Below are 22,049 nucleotides of genomic sequence, written 5' to 3' on the forward strand. Positions count from 1 at the left end.
CTTTAGGAAACCCATAAGGCTATGTGTAGTGGAGGGGCTACAATTGGGGGCGAATTGTGACACGTGGGGCCCAGTTAGCATGGAGTGGAAATTTGTTTTTGGGGTGTAATGGTGTAAGGGCTACAAGTTGGGCCAACAATGTGTTTTTTTATTATTTTCTTTTTATAATTAAACTAATTAAATAAAAACCAATTTATTTAAATAATTAAATTAAAATGCATTAAAATTAAAAAGAAATACAAAAAAAACATAACTAAAAATATTAAAAAACATAACTAAAGAAAAAAAACATAACTAAAAAATAAACTAATATCCGTAATATTCGCGCATTTTTTCACGTCGGCGTTGCATCAATAATTCGGCATCCTCGTGAAACCCCTCCACTTTGAGGGATTCGTAGTCGTCTTTCATTTGTTTTAATTCGAATGTCTGGTTCAGCTTTTCTTGTTGTTTGTTGGATGCTCGAATGTCGGCTCCAATTACGGTGGCATTTGTTTCCAAACGACCGAGCAACTCGTTTATTTCAACGGGCTCCGTATTGAATCGTGTTGACGACGAACCTTCCCCCTTATTTTTCCTCGATCTCCCGCGTGGTCGAGGCAACTCCTCTATCTCATCTTCGTCGGGTATATTCAAATCATCGGCTAAATTGACCGTGTCGTCGAGGAAGAAGCTACGAGCATCGAAGGGTGTGTTTGGTGTGCTCGGATTTGTCGATGACGATGTCTTCGACCTTTCTGAAGGCCGGGATGAGCCGGCTCGTCGGGCGGCCGGAACAGTTGGTACCACATTCCATTTCGAGCAACGACGTAGCTTTTCCCAAGAACTCAAATACTTGAACGGTTTCCCGGGCCGCTCAACAGTGTGACCCTGAGCTCGAAAGTCGCTCAAGGCTTGACCTATAATGCCGACGTCGTTATTTCCGCTACGCCAGTCGGACCCCTTCAACTGGTTAATTATCCTGGCAAATTTTTGACAATCGGCGTTAAGTCCCTTCCAGTGGGCTTGAACCGCTTCTTTTTCCCGGTAGTCTTCGGGTTTACCGGTTATCGCGAGCCAAGCTTCAAATACTTTCTTTCAAAACACCCCGGTGGCTTGAAAGTTAGCTATAAATTAAATTTATTTGTAACAATTAGTATATATTTTAATAAACACTAAATACATTTTTAATAAATACTTAATATTAAAAAACTTACCGACGTCGGGATCCTCCGACATGTTAATCCAAGCCCTTACTAGGGCCACCTCCTCCTCCTCGTTTCAATGCTTGTATGGATCACGTTGCGCCATCGTCTCCCCTGGTTGTTTTTTTTTGTGTTTACGGGTCGGCTTTTTGCTTGAACCGGAGGCCCGTGACGTTTGCGTATCCGGTACCGACTCCGGTGGTGTAGACCCGAACGCCGGCATTGTGTTTTGGGGGCTGAGAAAGTTGGCGTACATGTTTAGGTTGGGGTCGGAAAGTTGATACGGATAGCTCGGTTGGTTCGGTTGGCTCGGTTGGTTCCATTGTAAGTTCGGTTGGTTCGGTTGGCTTGATTGCGAACCATACGTTTGACCAAAACCAGGGAATTGGTAGTTCGGTTGGTTCGGTTGGCTCGATTGCGAACCATACGTTTGACCAAAAAGAGGGAATTGGTAGTTCGGTTGGTTCGGTTGGCTCGATTGCGAACCATACGCTTGACCGAAAGGAGGGAGTTGGTAGTTCGGTTGGTTCGGGTTGTTTCTAGGATTCATTTTGTTTATTTTTTGTAAGAAATTGGGTATGATTTGTATATAAAATGGAGAAGAAGGGTGTATGTTTATATATACATATATTGTTTAATTTTTTTATTTTTTTTTAAATTTGACCGTTTCACAACGGTCATTTGATTAAATTATTATTATTTTCTTTTTAAACGGGTGACAAATATACCTCGCTCCCGCCCATTTTCGCTCAATTATCGCCGGGGGGGGGGGGGGTGTTCCACAAAAAAATCGCCCCTTTTCGCCTACAATTCCCGCCCACTACACTTAGCCTAACGGAACTGAAAACCAAATTGGTTATTTGGTTAGTTGGTTACTACTAAATTTAAATTGAACAACCAATGAAGAATTCAATTGTGTGTTTCAGCTACAGTATAATTCGGTTTTTAATTTAATCGACTTCTGAATAAATAATTAACTCCCCCAAGGTAAGAACTTGAGCATCTATTGTGGAGCAGTTTGGAGTTCTAACCCCGACAACACTCGATTTACTATGAGATATGTGATTTATATCTGTTTTGATCGTGGGACCGGTCAATAAGGGACGCCAAATGATGCCGCAGGCCATTTTCAAGTGATCTCGTGGAAAGTCTTTTGACTTAGTAGAGCTAGGAATAAAAACATTGTACCCGTCAACACATATGTTTTGACTTGTTCAACCAAAGCCATCGTTTTATATTCTCTAATTCCTTACCTACTGAGATGTGACCTTATCAATTAAAAAAATGTTTATCAAACATTATAGAATATTTAACAAAGAGTAGCATTTGCGTTGAAATATATAAGACAAACAAACGATAAGCTCCACCATTTGTTCTTTACAAATTGTGAAAAAAGTATTTTTAAACGTCTTTGTCATAACATTATTATTTATGATTTGCTCAATCGACTAAATAGCTCTACGATCCTATACACAAGGCGGAACTAGTGTTCAAAGAGGGGGGGGGGGGATACATTTATTAATTTATCAAACCTAATTTTATAATTGAGTTATATCAAGATTATCTTAAGACATATTAACCTGTTCATATAAACTAGTGCTAATCATTTATAGTGCATTATTAATTGCTTACCCCGTGAAGTCAAGCTCGATCAATTTTGACTTCACTCAACTTGATCAAGAAAACTATATAGTATTACATAAAAGATATATACATGTATTGATGATTTTAATATTACCAGACTATTTTATATAAATGAAAAATCACAATTAAAATTGGTATAAACTGAGGTGTAGAGTACACACTTATTCAAGACTATTTTAACCTTGTTGCCGAGAAACATTTGACTTCAATATCATGAGGGGGCTCGACAGGGATTGCCTTTGGCCGGTTAGGGGCAAACACCCGAGCATGTAAACTAAAAGTAGGTAGTGCCTTTGAAAGTCAATAGTGAAACTGAATTATGTAGTGACTTTCGCTATCCGGCAGGTGTTGGGTTTGCTATTTAGGGTAAATTTAACGATTTATAAGGCCTAAATCAAAATGAGTTTTGTAACCCTTTCATGACAATTGTAAAAAGAAAAAACAAACAAACTTAGAATAACCAGTCTTGAACTCATGATCAGTACTATATCTAAGCAACACACAAGTTTGTCACCAAATCATTACATAATATTGAGTTTACTTTGCATATTATAATATATCTATATTTAATATTATTATTATTATTTGGAGGTCTTAATTAAGTGCGGTCTGGTTTTGCTGACCCTGTTGCCATCGAAGTACAGTTACCGATACTATCACAACGGCTAAGTGGCTAACCCCTTAACTAAAAACAATGATTCTGTAATATTGTGTGCGTTTCATTCCAACCTTTGTTGTTGGTTCGACACATAAGAAAATCAAATGACCTAATTTTGATATAGAATTTTATTCGAATTTAAACATGTCATAACTTCTCGTTGTTGATCTATAAAATATTCGTTTCCAATGGAGATAGATATGTATGAACAAATGAAAGCTGGTAAGGTGATGTGACGTTGCAACTTCGGTTGTTGATAATAAATGCATGTTGTAATATATTGGTAGCATGGTAATGATGGTCACGACGTAACGTTGATATCAACTGCCAACTAAAAATAAAGCTTTGAAAAAAGAGGAAAACGAAACATGACTTAATAGTTGGTATATATATTTATATAGCTATCCCCACCGACACAGGTCCCAAGTCTTATCTGTTTACAACTCATATATTTATATGTTGTATAATTAAAGCTTATACATTGACGCACGGTTACAGAGTCGCGCCTAGAAGTCGAGTACATGATGAGTAATTCCTCTTTAGTTCGAGTACTCGCAACTTCTTAGTTAAGCGACCTGACAAAATCTAGCGATGTTTGCAACTATGCATAGACGATTCAAAACATATTTGATTGTGTTACATAGCATTAATTGATACCATTTAATCAAATTTACAAATAGGTTGTTTGATAGTTTCTTATTAATTTAATTAGCAGACTACATCTTAATCATTAAAGGTAAAGCGTGTCTGGTTTACTTACCAGACAACTCTTAATGTATATGTTTTAAAAACATGTTGCCTCTAATCGATTGCCAAACAACCCCTAAATTTAATACAACTAAAGAAAATACTATTGCGAAAAACACAAAAGTTTAACGTCAAAATATCAAAATAAACTGCTTTTATTCGTATCAAAGAAAAGATCCTTAATTATACAAATCTAATAATCTACGAAAGACAAATTTCTTTTACTTCTTGTAATTTTAACTCACGTGTAATTTTAACTCACGGCCATTGTAAGTGTTTAAGAGACTTCGTCTCTGCTAAAACCATTTTACCGGATCATCGTAGCAGGCTGGACCTCAAGTGCTTTCAATTCCGCCTGCCGCATCACCAACGAGTTATACATCTGAACTATCACCTTCTCATCATACTCCTTCACGGGTCTCATCCCAAACTCGCGGATCCCTCCGCCACCGTACCCGCCTATCGCTCCGCCTCTTACAACGGGCGAACTCGCCACCCGCATCATCATCCTCACGTAAGCATCTTGAACTCTTTCAATTATCTTCTTTGGGTTAAACCTCAACTTTATCTTTAACCTGCGTGGCATCCGTATCTTCCATGACCATTTCCGCTTTGATCGAAACTCGTCGGTGGCGTCGAGGCGGCCGTAGCCTCTCCTCCGCCAGTATCTTTTCAAACCTCCCATGTTTTTATTTTTTTTTGGAATGGAAATGAAGTGTGAGAGGAAGGTGGATATAGGTGAAGTCAAGTGTTTGTTTAATTAATGGTAATTTGACTTTAGCGTAATCGAACTCTCACCAACCCTATATTCTTTTGGTTTATTATTTTTAACACCTTGCATGTATTCTATATATATTTTCTCTTCCCGAGCGACATTTGAACGTATCTTGGTTTATATATTTTGTTTATTATTTCCGAACATATATTATATGGTAGATTGGTAGGTCGAAAGCATAATCATTATTAATACACCAACCAATTTGAGTTACTCCGTATATGTTAGATTAAAAGAGTATAATATATATATATTTTTTATTATAAATATCTGAGAATGGGAGTGTAAGAACTTTTTAAGTTTAAAATCGAGTTTTACAACATTGGATACATTCACTATGACTAATAAAATATTTTTTATAGGTAAAGTTATCTTTTATAAACACTTATAATTAATATATACATTATTTGTTAATACATATTTAATTCACTACACTAATAATATAAAATAATGACATTTAAAAATAATAATAATAATAATAATAATACTCATCTATATATAATATGTGTTTAAGGCAAGTCATTTTAAAGGTCGGGTTAGATTTAACTATTACGAGGACAAGTCAGGTTAAAGGTCAGATTAGATTATGCATTTAACTATTGTGAATGTCACAACCCACACTTAGGGCCTAGACGTGTGACCAATAGTTGGTACCTGTTTTGAAAATATATCAGAGTTACGGTTATTTAGCGGAAACCTTTATTTTAAAAATAAAGTATTAATTTATCTTTTTGAAACATTTTGTTCATTTATAAACCTTTAAATAAAATATTAACTTATTTGAAAGATTTCTCGGATAATAATTATCCGAGACATTGATTTATAAACCTTAGTTGAATTTCACAAATAAATATCGTTTGCAATATTTTAATGATTTAAAACTGAGATATCTCTACCTTGTGAGCATCTATCTTCTTGGATGACTATAATTCCTTGCTATTTGTGCTAACTTTATTTCCTGAAATGTTGGGGGAAAAATACGTCAGCGATATGCTGGTGAATCGTTGACTCTAAAAACATTTTATAAACAGTTTTTTGACTGACAATATAGTTTTCGTGAAACAACCTCAGCAGAAACGTCTCTTATTTCTGAGATTGTGCCACTGCCATACACACACAATTACGGTTCTCCGGGAACTGGCGACCATTGGGAACTGACGCCCATTGGGAACTGATGCCCATTGGAGAACTTTTATTATGACCTCTATTCTGCGGCCATGTAGCCTTGACTGATAGACTAGGTTGATTATGTTTGGATCCAGACACATGTGTACTCAGTTTGAGTTGCTTTTATTTTCTATCTTGTATTTTAATAGGGATCACGTAATCCCATAAATCTTTATTTGACTATCTTTGTTTAAGATAAACAACCCGTTTATCTTGACTGAAAAAGGTTTAACGTATTCACTTGTGACTGTCTGTTCTGAATGATGTGGTGATCTCGTTTGAAAACCGTTGTGAATGAATGATTGATTGATTGATTGATTGATTGGTTGGTTGACCTATAATAAAATAGGTTTATGTAAGTACATGGATCGTCTCTTAATCCGGCTACAGACCTTTAGTCTGGGTTTGATAGCTTAAACCTTGATTTGAATGAAATATTTTTTATATGAAATCTTTCTCTTTATTTGCTAACCATGCACTATGTTTCTTCTTCAAGAAGAAATGTCTATGATGTGTTTCTTCTTCAAGAAGAAACGTCATTTGTCTATAATTTTTGTATACAAAATCTTATGTTTCTTAATTATGAAGAAACACTATTTTAACTATAACCTTTATATTTAAATTTTTACTTTTCATAATATTTCAACTATACCTTTTGTAGGGAAAACTTATCTTTCTTACTCTTGAAGAAACATTATTTTAACTATATCCCCATGTATATAAATACTTATATTTCTTAACCATAAAAAAGTTATGTTTTAGTTATAACAATTGTTTATATAAAATTTTGTATTTCTTTAACTATAAAGAAATCTTATTTTATTATTATCTTTTAATTTGATCAAGATCTAGGCTATACCCCTGACTAGGGTCTAAGCCTTGAGATAATAATATTTTATTTGGACAGAACTCCTACCTTGCTTATTTTGTTATTTTATAGATTATTGGGCAGCACTTCGACGCTTGCACGTACTTTGAGAATCTTGATCAACAACTCCTCGGCACGCAAATCGAGGCAACGTTCGGGGTCGCGGGGTCGTGCACGTACTTTGAGGCAGAATGTCAGGTCGTCTCGCCTAGGCACGGGTTACGAGATCGTCACGCGTTACGAGGTGCGCCAGTCGTCGGGATTGTCGGTGTTTTGGACAAAAATCTACTAAGGATCAAGTATCCAAATCTGTTATGTGAGGTAAGGTGCTAGCTCGATAATGACAAGTGTATAAGCTTAATATTGGTGAACACAATGATTTGATCACGAGGGAAAAAGCCCTTAATCACGATAGTCTTACTTCGGTCAAAACTTATCAAGGTAATCGTTGGTAAAATAACTCCGGTCAAGGATTAATAAGATAATCTTTGGTCGGATTACTTTAGTCAATGATCAACAAGGTAACCTTTGGTCGGTGAGTATATGATTATCGTGGTCTCCAGCACAAAAAACCCCCGGACGGTGAAAACTATCACCGTCGAGTTTATTAATAATCGAAAAGTGGTTACAAATGCTTTTGGAGTATATGATCGAGGTTACAATGTAAGCTAGTGTGTATAGAGAATTATTGAATCTGCTCTAGTGTGTGAATACAAGTGTGTCTTATCTAGTCTATCATTACTCGTTTAAATAATAACCTAATAATAACAATATCTCCTAATTAGACGGAAGTCTTCCACTAGCCGCTCCATGACTTTGACCACGTGCGAATACTCGTTCAATAGCGAGGAAAGCGGAAGAACCAGTCGTTCAGCCGTTGGTGATATTTAAACTTCGATCTTCTAGAGAGTTCGTCCATAATCAGCTATGTTGAATTAGGATCCTATATCCATATTCCAGCTATAGGATGTTCCACGAGGATAATCGATGCAAATGCGTCTTCAAGTTGATACACCTATCTAACACATCACCATACTAAATGCAATCGTTAGTAAATAAATAATACCGAGGATCGTCGATCCTTTATATCCCGAAGTATATTTTAAGGATAAACTATCTATAAGACAGTCTAGGATAAAGGATCCTCATATAAAAATCGTGGCCTAACAATTGCCCCAAAATGGCGGGTGACAGTGGAGCATAGCTGTCATTTTGAAATTCAAAATCACTGTGTAACCTGCACGATGGAACGGTTTTGCCAGAAAATTTACCATTTAGCCCTCAAGGTTAATTATAACCGTCTATATATTCCGCCCTATATCTTTGATTATAAACACCTTCATTCGACGAATCAGGTATTCTTCTAACCTTTGTTTCTTATTTTCTTTAATCATGTCTGCCGCTTCTTCTTCTTCTTCTTCGGCCCCTTCTAAGCCTTCCGAGCACTCATCCGGTGGTTCCGAACTGGTCGAAATGGAACCACAAGGTTTGCTTTCCAACCCATCTTCTGAAATTTGTAAGCTCACGGATCCCGAGGTCGATAGTTTTCACACATTGTTTCCTCCAGACGCCCTGTTCCGACCCTTCGAATCCAGCATTAGGTGCGATACCTATTCCAAAGTCTGGGTCTGCTTTCCGGCAACTCCCTTTCTTATCGGCTACAAATACCCCTTTCTGCCTTTTACCCAAAGTTTTTTCGATTCTACCAGCATATCTTATATTCAAGTCATGCCGATGATCTGGAGAGTCCTCATTACCATCGAAAGAATCATCAAGGAGGAAAAAATCGATTTTGGCCTTCCGGAGTTGTCGTATCTGTATACCCTCACTACCTTCGGTTCTGCCCGTTTTATCTTCAAATCCAAGCCCCGACAGCCCCATCCAATCTCCAAAGCCACGCTAAATGATTCTGTGTGGAAGAATCAATTTTTCTTTGTTAAACGTGACTCGATACCAGGGGGACTGATCTTCCTTCAACGTGGGTCCTTAAGGAGTAGTAGGATCCCGGATCCTTATTCTTCAATCTCTATCCTTACACTTTTTGTGTTTTCTGTAGTTGAGAACTTCGCTTCGCTGTGCAAATTACCTGGAGCAGAAGAAAAAGCAAAACGGTTCCTGGATCTGGATACAACGGTTAGAACCTTTCAAGCTCGTTTTGTTGAAGGCTTTTGCGATATCCCCTCAAGTTCAAGCATGTCAAGTAAGTTAATAATTTTAACGTAATTAAAATAAAACAGAATACTTATCTGTCGATTTTTCTTCCACAGGCACCAAGAAATCTGGAAAGTCTGCACTCAAGTTTTCTCTTGACGACATCGATTGCATGGTTACCTCTCCTGCTGTCAAGAAGGAAGCTTCAAAGGCTGGCACCAGTGAGCCCAAGACCGCCACTACCAGGGCCAAATCTGCAGCTTCCAAGAGGAAGATATCCTCTGATCCCGAGACCAATTGCGACTTTGTCTGTTCCGTAAGTATACCGTATTTTCTGCTTTGGTGATTTAGGATCCAGTATTGTTCCAATATTGACATGGAGTTTATTGGTAGGTTGTGGTCGCTATGAGGGATTATTATGAGAAGACTATCATTCAGATGAGTGAGAAGATGGCAGGGTTAGGAAAGGCTGCGGTTGCTAAGGATAAGGCTTTGATCCAACTCAAGAAACAATTGGAGAATCAAATATCCTTAGCTGAAGCCCAACGTCAAGAGGCAGTGGAGCAGGCAACTGATGAAGTCAAAGTGTGGGCTGCTAGGTCAATCTTCCAAGCGTGGATCAAGATGGCGACGGAGGCCGGTGATCCCGCATTCGACAAGTCGGCTTGGGACGTTGAGAAATGGAAGGCTGCTCTTGACGACCTTGGTGGTGAGGACGACAAGGAGATGCTTGAGAACACCGAGGCCGGGACCAGTGGCGTTAAGGAGGCGGTTGAAGCTAGCAAGGGAGGAGATGATGCTGCGGTTGATGATGCAGCTTGAGTGGGCGATGAAGGATATTAAATACAAGGCCCGAGCCCACTTTTTATTTGGTGTTGATGTTTTTATGAACAAGTATTATGCACTGTAATGAACAATAGTATTTAGGATAAAGGATCTATGATCCTTAAGACAATTGACGGGGGTGACAAAGGTGGAGGGATCCTCTGTTTGTGGGGATGAAGCCTTTGTTGCCCCTACTTTTAATTTCCTGCACTTTATGAACTGTTAGTAACTCTTACTTAACCCAGATGGATGGTCCATCTTTTCGTATGGTGAAGTCCGGGTTAGGTAATTTTGGATAAGTCCTTGGGGCTTACTCTAGTTAATATATAAATCTTTTGACTATCTATTTGTTTATTTACTTTCAAACACTTGTTAAATATAAGTTTAGCATTATTGATAATTTGGAAAATAAATTTAAGTAAAAGACGTATTGGATAAAAGATCCTTAAGAAAATCTTTTAGGATAAAATATCCTCAAAAAATAAATAGTAGGAAATCATATCTTTAATAATTGATAAAAATTTCATAAGAGAATTCTTTCAAAGGGCAAATTCTATGATAAAGTATCCTTAAAACAGGTTAACCAATTATAAAACAATTTTAAAGGAATAGCCTCATAAATTGATATGTTTAAAATTATTGAAATAAATATAACACAAAGGTTAATTAACAGAAATCATACCAGAAGGTCTAAATAGACCTAAGTTACCAGAAATGTTGAATTCTCAATGATACTTGAAGGGATAGTTTTAGGATCCAGGATCCTTATGTGTCTGATCTTCGTAGACAACTTAGTGATTCTGTTGCAAATATTTCATAATGTTAACTGGGATCAAACCCATTAAGCTGGAGACAAGCCCAAATAATAAACTGGGGACAAGCCCAACAAACATTCTGGGGACAAGCCCAATAACAATCTGGGGATAAGCCCAACAAATATTCTGGGGACAAGCCCTATAATAACCTGGGGACAAGCCCAATAATAATCTGGGGACAAGCCCAATAATAATCTGGTGTTAAACTGGTGACAAGGCCCTTGAGAAAAGGTGAAAACCCCTAAAACCTTAGAAATAATACTGGCGACAAGGCCCTTGGGAAGAGGTGAAAACCTCTAAAACCTTAGGAAATGGTACGTCTACCATATATCGTAGGATCCTCCATATAGCCGAAAGCAACGAAATTGTCAGCCACTAAGTGTGTACTGGTCCCGCTGCCCTGGACCATACGTTGGATAACGTGCGCTCTAGGCGAGAGTGTAGAAACTCTATTTATAAGAAAGGTGAAAACCTTTAAACCTTAGAGGACATGACCATCGGGAGTCATATCCAAACGTGGGCTAAGCCGAGAGAGATAGGATAGTACCTTTAATGTAAGGGAGGTGGCCAGCCTCTTAGACATTGAACTTCTTATTGAAATCTGCATGTTACTTAAAAACTTGGAAAAGATATATGTTAAAAATACATTATCCTTAGAATAATAAGAATATAAATGAATAGATAATTAGATAGATATTACCGATTTTAGGATCATTGATTCTCTTAGGATAATATATCCTCTCAGGATATGGGATCCTGATTAGAAAAAATATTTCTTTAGGTGGATAGCATTCCATGCTCTTGGTAGTCTATTGCCTTCCATTGTAAGCAAATGATATGCCCCCTTTCCTACTTCCGACTCAATTTGATAAGCTCCTTCCCATTTTGGTGCTAGCTTCCCATTAACCGGATTTGTTGTGTTTTGGAAGGCTTTCATTAACACTAAATCTCCTTCTTGAAATCTTTTGATTCTGATATTTTTGTTGTATGCCCCAGCTATCATTTGTTGATAAGCTGTCATTCTGATCTTTGCTAGGTCTCTCAATTCTTCTATAGTATCCAAGTCTTTAAGAAGGATTCCTTCGTTGGTTTCAGGATCACGGATGCTGGTTCTTATAGTAGGGACCACCATTTCTGTGGGAATCACTGCTTCTGATCCAAATACCAAAGAGAAGGGTGTTTGGCATGTTGCATTTTTGGGCGTAGTTCTGTCGGCCCAAAGAACATAAGGAAGTTATTCAGCCCATTTTCCCTTTTTGGATCCTAGTTTCTTCTTTAGATTGTTGATGATGATTTTGTTGCTAGACTCAGCTTGGCCATTGGCTTGAGGATGAACTGGAGTGGAAGTAATCATTTTGATGCCCCAACTGTCACAAAAGTTAGTGGTTCTTTTCCCTATAAACTGGGAACCATTGTCTCAAACAATTTCAGAAGGGATACCAAATCTAGTTATAATATTTCGTTTAATAAAAGATATTTCTTCCCTTTCTCGGACTTGTACAAATGCTTCTGCCTCAATCCATTTGGATAAGTAGTCAGTCATGGCAAGCATAAAGACTTTTCCACCGGGTGCTTTTGGTAATTTGCCTACAATATCCATACCCCATTTCATGAAAGGTCATGAGGAAGATATAGGATATAAGGCTCTGCTGGCTGATGAAGGATGTTTGCATGTCTTTGACAAGCATCACATTTCCTTGAATACTCCACTGCATCCTTCTTCATTGTTGGCCAGAAGTATCCGGTTCTAAGTATTCTAGAAAATAATGCTCTTCCACCTGTGTGATTGTCGCAATCTCCTTCATGAAAATCTTTGAGTACTTCTTTGATCTCAGGATCCTCAATGCATCTCAAATATGGACATGCAAGAGATTTTCTATATAGTATATCATTTAATAAAATGTAGTGTGATACCTTGAGTTTGAAGGATCTGGGATTCTCTGTTGTTGGAATTTCTCCTGTTTGTATGTACTTTTTGATCGGGAGGATCCAGGATCCTTGATTGTCCGAGGATAATGGATCCCAAAGCACAATCTGCTTATCATTTGTTATTTACCCAACTTCTTGCTCTCCTATTACTGGCGAGAGTATGTGGATTATTGGGATTTTCAAATCCTCAGGAATCTTCAGAGATGAGGCTAAGTTTGCCAAGGCATCTGTCCCAGCGTTTTCTTTCCTCGGTACCTGTGTAATACTAAATATTTCGAAGGATTTCGATAATTCCTTCACAATATCTAAATATTTCATTAATTTCTCACCTTTAACAGCATACGAGCCATTAAAGTGGTTAGTTATCAATAAAGAATCTACATAAACTTGAAGATACCTGATATCCTTGCTTTTGGCTAATTACATACCTGCGATCAGAGCCTCATACTCTGCTTCATTGTTTGTTGCTTGGAACTCACAAGATATGGATTAGGGTATTATGTCCCTCTGTGGCGATTTCAGTAGGATCCTTAATCCTGTTCCTCTTACGTTGGATGCTCCATCTGTGAAGAGTATCCAAGGATCCTTGGTCTTTTCCAGTTGTTGGACCTCCAAGTCAGCTTCTCTTTGTAGATCACTAGTGAAATCAGCCACAAAGTCCGCTAGCGCTTGAGACTTGATTGCTGTTCTCGGCTCATATTGGATATCATATGCACTTAATTTTACAGCCCACTTAGCCATTCTACCTGACAATTCTGGTTTTCTAAGAACATTCTTTACAGGATAGTTAGTTCTCAAAACAATAGGATGAGTTTCAAAATAATGTCTCAGTTTAGTAGAGGCCATAATAAGTGCAAGAATTAGTTTTTCTAAATGAGAATACCTGGACTCCGCATCTAGAAGGCTTTTACTTACATAGTATACAGGATGTTGTTCACCTTCATGATCCTTTACTAAGACTGCACTCACTGCATTCCCTGAGACTGAAAGATATAAATACAAGGATTCTCCATCCACAGGCTTCATTAGGGCTGGAGCTGAGGATAAGTAATCCTTCAGTGCTGTAAGTGCAGCTTCATGCTTTGCAGTCCACTCGAATTTCTTGTTCTTTCTAAGAATATCATAGAAGTCTTGGCACTTCTCGGAGGATCTTGAGATGAATCTATTCAAGGCCGCTATTCTTCCGGTGAGTCTCTGGACGTCTTTGGCATTTGCAGGAGATTTGAGATTGACAATGGCTTCGATTTGCTCCGGACTTGCTTCAATTCCTCTCTTTGTGACCATATATCCCAGAAACTTTCCAGCCTTAACACCGAAGTGACATTTGGATGGATTTAGTTTCATGTTTGTAAGGCCCCGAACCCGGTAGCCTTACTTTAGCGTCGGATTTACTCATAAACACAGTTCTTACAATCAGAGTTAATTAAAACTTTCGCGGAAACGTTTACTTGAAGCATTCGTTACAAAACATTCAATCTCTTCTCTGATACTATAAAACAAATCATTATATTTAAAACATCTTTTCTTCCCTCTTAAGATGCCAGCCGTTCAATCCATGCCATGTGCCATCCTCATGCTAGTTCTTTGGTCTGATCACCTGCGTACATACTAAAAGTCAGCTACGCTGAGTGAGTTCTAGTTAATCAAGCAACTTATCATACAACCACTACATGCATCATATACGTATCCGCAGACACGTAGTCCACTATCTAACCTGCTTACATTACCATTTAGCCTCTTATTTACGCCTACCACTTTGCCACCTTGCCACTTTAATAACGTATAACGTTATGCCACTTTGCCACTTTAATAACGTATAACGTTATGCCACTTTGCCACTTTAATAACGTAAAACGTTATGCCACTTTGCCACTTTAATAACGTATAACGTTATGCCACTTTGCCACTTTAATAACGTATAACGTTATGCCACTTTGCCACTTTAATAACGTAAAACGTTATGCCACTTTGCCACTTTAATAACGTATAACGTTATGCCACTTTGCCACTTTAATAACGTAAAACGTTATGCCACTTTGCCACTTTAATAACGAAGGCACGTATAGGCTTACCCTACCACGTACTATCGTTATGCCACTAACACTCTTACTAGACTCTTGCCACTTCTAACACGCTCTACATCTACTTGTCTACAACACGCTTCATATCATTTACATAATAAGCAAGTCACATCAACAATCATACACACATAATAACGATGGCACGTACAGGCTTTCCCTATCACACGCTCACGTTATGCCACTAACACCCTTACTAGACTCTTGCCACTTCTAACACACTCTACCTCTACCTGCCTATATCACACTTCATATCAGTTCAGTATTTACGTAATAAACAAGTCACATCATAACATTCATACACACTATCAACCACTTGGAATTTACTATCCTTGGCGATACGTGCAATATCCGAAGATCGTTCACGTACCGACAAGCATTATAAAATATATACCTCGTATAACATCTATAGCATACACTTACCACTTAAGGTAAGTGTATTCACACTTCACATCGAGTATGCACACAGCCCCGAAAACATAACAAGGAAATGGGGCTAGAAACTCACCTGAACTCTGCTTCTTCCTCCGATAGTTGTAAATCCCTTCTTTAACTGAGCTCGGCTGACTGTATAAGTTACACGTATCAATACTCGCCTGATTTTAATCTGGTGGCCTAGTATTAGATTACTTTTACTTATCGTTTTAATTTATTTTCTAATCGAACTTGACTCTAGGCGAAGTTAAACCTTAGGCGAACTTAGCTTTAGGCGAAGTTGTCATCAGGCGAACTTAGCTTTAGGCGAAGTTGTCATCAGGCGAACTTAGCTTTTAGGCGAAGTTGTCATCAGGCGAACTTAGCTTTTAGGCGAAGTTGTCATCAGGCGAACTTAGCTTTTAGGCGAAGTTGTCATCAGGCGAACTTAGCTTTTAGGCGAAGTTGTCATCAGGTGAACTTCGCTTTTAGGCGAAGTTGTCATCAGGCGAACTTAGCTTTGCAGGCGAAGTTCATCAGGCGAACTTAGCTTGCAGGCGAAGTTGTCGGCTGCAGCTACTGTTCGTCCTTAATCATCTTCGTTTCTTAACCAAATAACTCGATTTAGGTATCCACGGAATCGTCTGACCAGCGCCTACAAACCCCAACCATCAAATCGGCCTAACATCGATGTTTAAGGGGTGCGATTTAGGCATATAGGTTACGGGTTCTTTTATCAATCGATTAACCCATCAAATCTTAACCATTTTCAATAAGTTTAGCTTTGTAGGATTCGTTTTTACCATACAAACACCGATCTATCATTTCTATACTAATCCAAACCTAAACGAACATGTTCTCGATATAAACGTACCGTAAATGAGTGGAACTACGAACACGAGCTGGTCTTGTTGCTTTGGTTCGTCACGACGATCTAGCACCAACGAGCTCGGGTCCTTGCCTTTGGATCTTGGTTCGGGTTGTGTGTTTTGGAGTGTGTAGAGATTAGGATGGATAAATGGATGGAATGGAAAGGATTGGGGTTTAAGGGGGTATTTATACTCCCTTAAGCCCATAGACCGAAGGCCCATATTTCCTTTTGGTCCATATCTAATCCCATCTAATTATCCTACTAAGTCTTCATATTTTGCTATTATTATCGTTCCACTAACTCGTTTATTTCACCCGACAAAATAATATATTAAATATTACTTTAGAAATTTCGGGATGTTACAATGTTATAGTGGTCAAGGATATTGAATGCTTCCTCGAGGTCTCTAAGGTGATCCTCAGCTTTCTTTGACTTCACTGCCATATCATCTATGTATACTTCCATAGTCTTACCCAACTGATCCTTGAACATCATGTTGACTAATCTTTGGTATGTTGCCCCTGCATTTCTTAGTCCAAACGGCATAGCAGTATAACAATATATGCCGGTTGGAGTCATGAATGTTGTATCTTCTTGATTCGATGGTTCCATCTGAATTTGTTGGAATCCAGAGGAAGCATCCATAAAGGTAAGCATTTCATGTCCAGCCGTTGCATCCACCATGGCATCTATATGTGGTAATGGGAAATGATCCTTGGGGCATGCCTTGTTTAAATCGGTAAAATCGACACACACCCTCCACTTTCCATTCTTTTTTTAAACAACGACCACATTAGCTAGCCATCGAGGATATTGAACCTCTCTGATCATACCGGCCTTAAGAAGTTTATCAACTTCTTCTTGTATGATCTTGTTCCTCTCAGGAGCGAATTTCCTTCGCTTCTGGTGGCCGGGTTATACAGATAAATCAAGGTCGAGTTTATGAGTGATTACCTCTTTTGAAATACCTGTCATATCCGAGTGCTTGAAGGCAAAAGTGGATCTTCTTCGCAATAAGAAGGATACTATATCCTCCTCGATCTTACTGGGGATATTGGGTCCTATGAACACCTTTATTTCTGAATCTTTGGGGTCCAATGATACTTCTTTAAGGTCTTTCTCCCAGGCCTCCAGCACGTTCTTAGGATGTTGCTGTAATTGCTACGCTATGGTTGGCTTGGCTGTTGGCTTTATTGATGATGAATAGTAGTTTCTGGCCTCCGCTTGATCACCCACTATCTTCACGACTCCCCAAGGGGTAGGTAGCTTGATACATTGGTGATATGTTGAGGCTACTGCTTTCATTCCATGGAGCCAGGGCCTACCTAAAATAACATTGCAACACGAGAGGTTATCTATAACACAAAATTTTTGATATGAATTTAACCCTTCGATATAGATTGGTAAGCTGATGTCCTCCAATGTCTTTTTAATTTCGCCACTGAAGCCGACCAGCACCGACGTTCCAGGAACGATTTCTGAATCCGGGATGTTCATCTTCTTCAGGACATCATGTTGGATAATGTTGACCGAGCTGCCACCGTCCACTAGGATCCTGCGCACATAATGGTCAGAGATAAATAAAGTAATAATCAAACCGTCGTGATGAGGATCCTGGATGTTCAGCTTGTCTTCCTCATCGAAGAAGATTCTTCTGTCTGTTGTTAATGTTGTTGACACTATCGGATGATCCCCGTTATCCATCTTGATCTCCTTGGCAAGTCTTTTTGCTGCGGAAAAAGAAGTTCCACATATGTCTAATCCTCCAGAGATGAAACTGACTGCTTGCGTATCCAGCTTGTCCTGATGAGGATCCCGGATCCTTGATTTGAAAAATATTCTTTGATCAGTCATTCGAGTAGTGGGGATGAGCGGTCTTCTTTCATCATCCAACTCGAACTTCTCTACGGAATTTTCTTTGATTGTACAAGAATCTTGGAATAGCTCGTAGTCTCTGGAGACGAAGTTGATCACATGAGCATCTGGTGGTGGTGGTGTTGCTTTCTGTGGAAGATCTTCAGGATCCTGGATCTTGGATTTCTTTCTTCCCAAGAGTTCTTTAAAGTGACATTTGATCAAAAGGTACCCAATTTCTTTCCTTAAGGAGATACATTCGTCTGTTGCATGGCCAAAATCTTCGTGAAAGGCGCACCACTTAGATTTGTCTTTGAAGCCGACGACCTTTTCATTCTTTCGGGGCCACCTTGCTTTTTCTCCCAGATCCTTCATGGCACAAATCAAGCCATGAGTATCTACAGAGAAACAATAGTCAGAGATGCAAGGATAGTCTTCGTTGTCTTCTCCTTCTTCAACTGCCCACACGTTCTGATTGTTGAACTTGGCATACGGCTTCGCATTGTTGTTCCTATTCCAGGATCCTTTATTCTTCTCGGGAGTTTCTTGTTTCGTTTGTCCACCGAGACGATCCTGGATCTTTTTATCTTTCTCTAGGCGGATGTATCTCAAAGCCCTGCTTCTGACTTCATCTAATGTCCTGCATGGAGTCATCACTAAATTATCATAAAAAGGGGAGCTCTTTTGAATTCCCATCTTGAATGCTTCAACAGCAGTAGTCATATGAAGGTTTGGGATTTCTAGAGCTTCCTTTCCGAACCTCGTAACGAAATTTCTAAGGGATTCATCACTGGTTTGGATAACACGATACAAATCACTGGTCAACCTCTCAAATTTCCGACTACAGGAAAATTGAGTGTTAAACAAATTAACTAAATGAGAGAAAGATGTAACCGAGAAAGGGGGAAGACTTAGCAGCCATTTTAGTGCAGCTCCCGTTAATGTGGCTCCAAATCCTTTACAAAGGCAAGCCTCTTTGAGTTTCTCAGGTACAAGATTAATTTCCATTCTCTCCCGATATTGGTCAACATGTTCCTCAGGATCAGTGCTCCCATCATACGTCTTCATGTTGGGAGTTTGAAACCGCTTTGGAATTTCAGCATCACATATGGGTGGAGCGAATCTTGACAATTTGTGACTCCCCTCCGGTATTTCAGGAATTGGACGTATCACTCCTGGGACACTGGATATCATATCCTTTAACTTCTGTAATTCCCTGGCCATGGCCTGGTTGATACCTGAATCCTGCATGGGAACATGGTTAGTATCTAAAGATATAGGATCGTACCAGTTACCTCTCTGCTGGGTGGAATTTGGTATTCCAGACGAGTATATGGGATAAGAGGAGTCAGCAATCGGAGTAGGCCCTCCAGAAGCTATGGTCTGCATGGGGATTATATCTCCTTCATGGACTTCGGAGGATCGTTGCTGTTGTACTTCTGAGGATCCTTTATTCTGAAAGAAGGATCCTTGCTGAGGATAAGTCCCAGCAGATCCCGGCGGAAAGAAGGTTGACTCTCGTTGATAATATGAGGATCCTTGGCTTTGCTGACCGATGGATCCTTGATGGAAGTTAGATGACATTGGCTGATCTAAGGAGAATCCTTGAGCTTGTTGACTCATAGGCCTCTGTTGAAGGATAGAGGATCCTGGCTGAAAGAGTGAGGATCCTTGAGCTTGGTGACCCGTGAACCCTTGTTGAAGGATAGAGGATCCTGGCTGAAAGAGTGAGGATCCTTGAGCTTGGTGACCCGTGAACCCTTGTTGAAGGATAGAGGATCCTGACTGAAACATTGAGGATCCTTGAGTCTGTCGACCCATAGACCCTGGTTGGAGGATGGATGATCCTTGCGAAAACTGCGCCATGGATTCAGGACTGCTGAAATCCAACATCCTGGGCATCAAGGGGGTGAGATCCTCTGCTGGCCTCTTGTTCTTCTTGAGATCCTCAATATCACGTAGGATCTTCTGATTAGTCTTGTTCTGATGCTCCATGTATGCTTTGACCTGCGAAAACATAGATGAAACATCACTGTTAGTACTAACCACCGGGGCAGCAGCAGCAGTTTTTGAGCTCTGGAAGACTGGTAGTTGCTTCTTGCTTCCAGCAGCAGCAGCCCTTGGTGCTCCCGTGATTGGCGGAGGCAGTGGTGGCAAAGTTCTCGATGAGAGAGGGGCCAGGCATGGTTGATGAAGAAGAGGATGATTGAGAGGCCATTGATGATGATATGGGTATGAAAGGTTGAATATTGATAAGGCGTTTTCTGGATTATAGCACCAATTGCCCCACGGTGGGCGCCAAATTGTTTTGGACAAAAATCTACTAAGGATCAAGTATCCAAATCTGTTATGTGAGGTAAGGTGCTAGCTCAATAATGACAAGTGTATAAGCTTAATATTGGTGAACACAATGATTTGATCACGAGGGAAAAAACCCTTAATCACGATAGTCTTACTTCGGTCAAAACTTATCAAGGTAATCGTTGGTAAAATAACTCCGGTCAAGGATTAATAAGATAATCTTTGGTCGGATTACTTTAGTCAATGATCAACAAGGTAACATTTGGTCGGTGAGTATATGATTATCGTGGTCTCCGGCACAAAAACCCCCCGGACGGTGAAAACTATCACCGTCGAGTTTATTAATAATCGAAAAGTGGTTACAAATGCTTTTGGAGTATATGATCGAGGTTACAATGTAAGCTAGTGCGTAGAGAGAATTATTGAATCTGCTCTAGTGTGTGAATACAAGTGTGTCTTATCTAGTCGATCATTACTCGTTTAAATAGTAACAATATCTCTTAATTAGACGGAAGTCTTCCACTAGCCGCTCCATGACTTTGACCACGTGCGAATACTCGTTCAATAGCGAGGAAAGCGGAAGAACCAGTCGTTCAGCCGTTGGTGATATTTAAACTTCGATCTTCTAGAGAGTTTGTCCATAATCAGCTATGTTGAATTAGGATCCTATATCCATATTCCAGCTATAGGATGTTCCACGAGGATAATCGATGCAAATGCGTCTTCAAGTTGATACACCTATCTAACACATCACCATACTAAATGCAATCGTTAGTAAATAAATAATACCAAGGATCGTCAATCCTTTATATCCTGAAGTATATTTGAAGGATAAACTATCTATAAGACAGTCTAGGATAAAGGATCCTCAGTATAAAAATCGTGGCCTAATAGTCGGTACGAACTTCGAGGTGTCGTCGATACATGGTGCGGATTACGAGGTTATTATTTGTTGGGTCGGGGCACGGAAACCGAGGTAGAGAGAAAATAATTCTAGAGAGAAAGTATTTCTAGAAAGAGAGTGGGGTGGTGTGTGAAGAATGAGCCATGAAACCTCCTATTTATAGTTGAAATCTGGTTCCATCGAGATACGCGATTGAACCTTTCTTTTGGTCATCGCGTATCGTGATGACACGTGTTACTCAGAGTGTGCCACGTGTCGCCACATTGCGGACACGTGTCACTTTCTTAAACACCCTTTGCCATGTGTTGACACGTGGCAGACACGTGTCACTCTCTTAAACACCCTCTGCCACGTGTTAACACGTGGTATACACGTGTCATTTTCTAAGACACCTTCTGCCACGTGTTGACACGTTGCGCACACGTATCACTTTCATATTATCTTAGTCATTGCGTATTGCGATGGCTTAATGTTTTGGGTCGTAGCGTATCGCGACGCCGCCCTTTTGGATTTCTGTAACGTTCCCATCGCGTATCGCGATGTCTTCTTGGCTATGCCCATCGCGTATCGCAATGGGTTAATAAAACAAATTTTTCATTTTTAATCATTTTTCTTCTATTAACTTGTCATATTTGGATCAAAATTTTGAGGATGTTACAACGAACCTGTCGTCAAACGTGGGCCACCACTAGTATTTAATTATTCAACTTTTATTAGTTATTTCTCATACATTTCTTCTCTTCTTTCCGTTATAAGGTTTGATCAATAATTATTTCGTTACATTTTCTTCTAAGTTTTAACATGAATAAATTTGATATATCAAACAAAAAGATATGATGATAGGACCATCCCATCGACTTAAAA

General features: G+C 39.1%; 1 protein-coding gene across 1 annotated transcript; it reads right to left on the reverse strand.

Annotated features, from left to right (window-relative positions):
- Positions 1-4,540: 4,540 nt before the first annotated feature.
- Positions 4,541-4,918, reverse strand: LOC143532363 (uncharacterized). Its single transcript, XM_077027430.1, has one exon. It carries the CDS (start codon positions 4,916-4,918, stop codon positions 4,541-4,543), a length of 378 nt encoding a protein of 125 aa, XP_076883545.1.
- Positions 4,919-22,049: the final 17,131 nt, after the last annotated feature.

This window comes from Bidens hawaiensis, unplaced genomic scaffold, assembly GCF_021521415.1.
Source record: "Bidens hawaiensis isolate Kalapana, Puna unplaced genomic scaffold, B.hawaiensis_p1.1 tig00009444_1, whole genome shotgun sequence".
In the NCBI taxonomy this organism is placed as follows: domain Eukaryota; kingdom Viridiplantae; phylum Streptophyta; class Magnoliopsida; order Asterales; family Asteraceae; genus Bidens; species Bidens hawaiensis.

Bases quoted from the DNA above. Each gene is read 5' to 3' on its own strand.
- LOC143532363 (XM_077027430.1), bottom strand. From the start codon at position 4,918: ATGGGAGGTTTGAAAAGATACTGGCGGAGGAGAGGCTACGGCCGCCTC.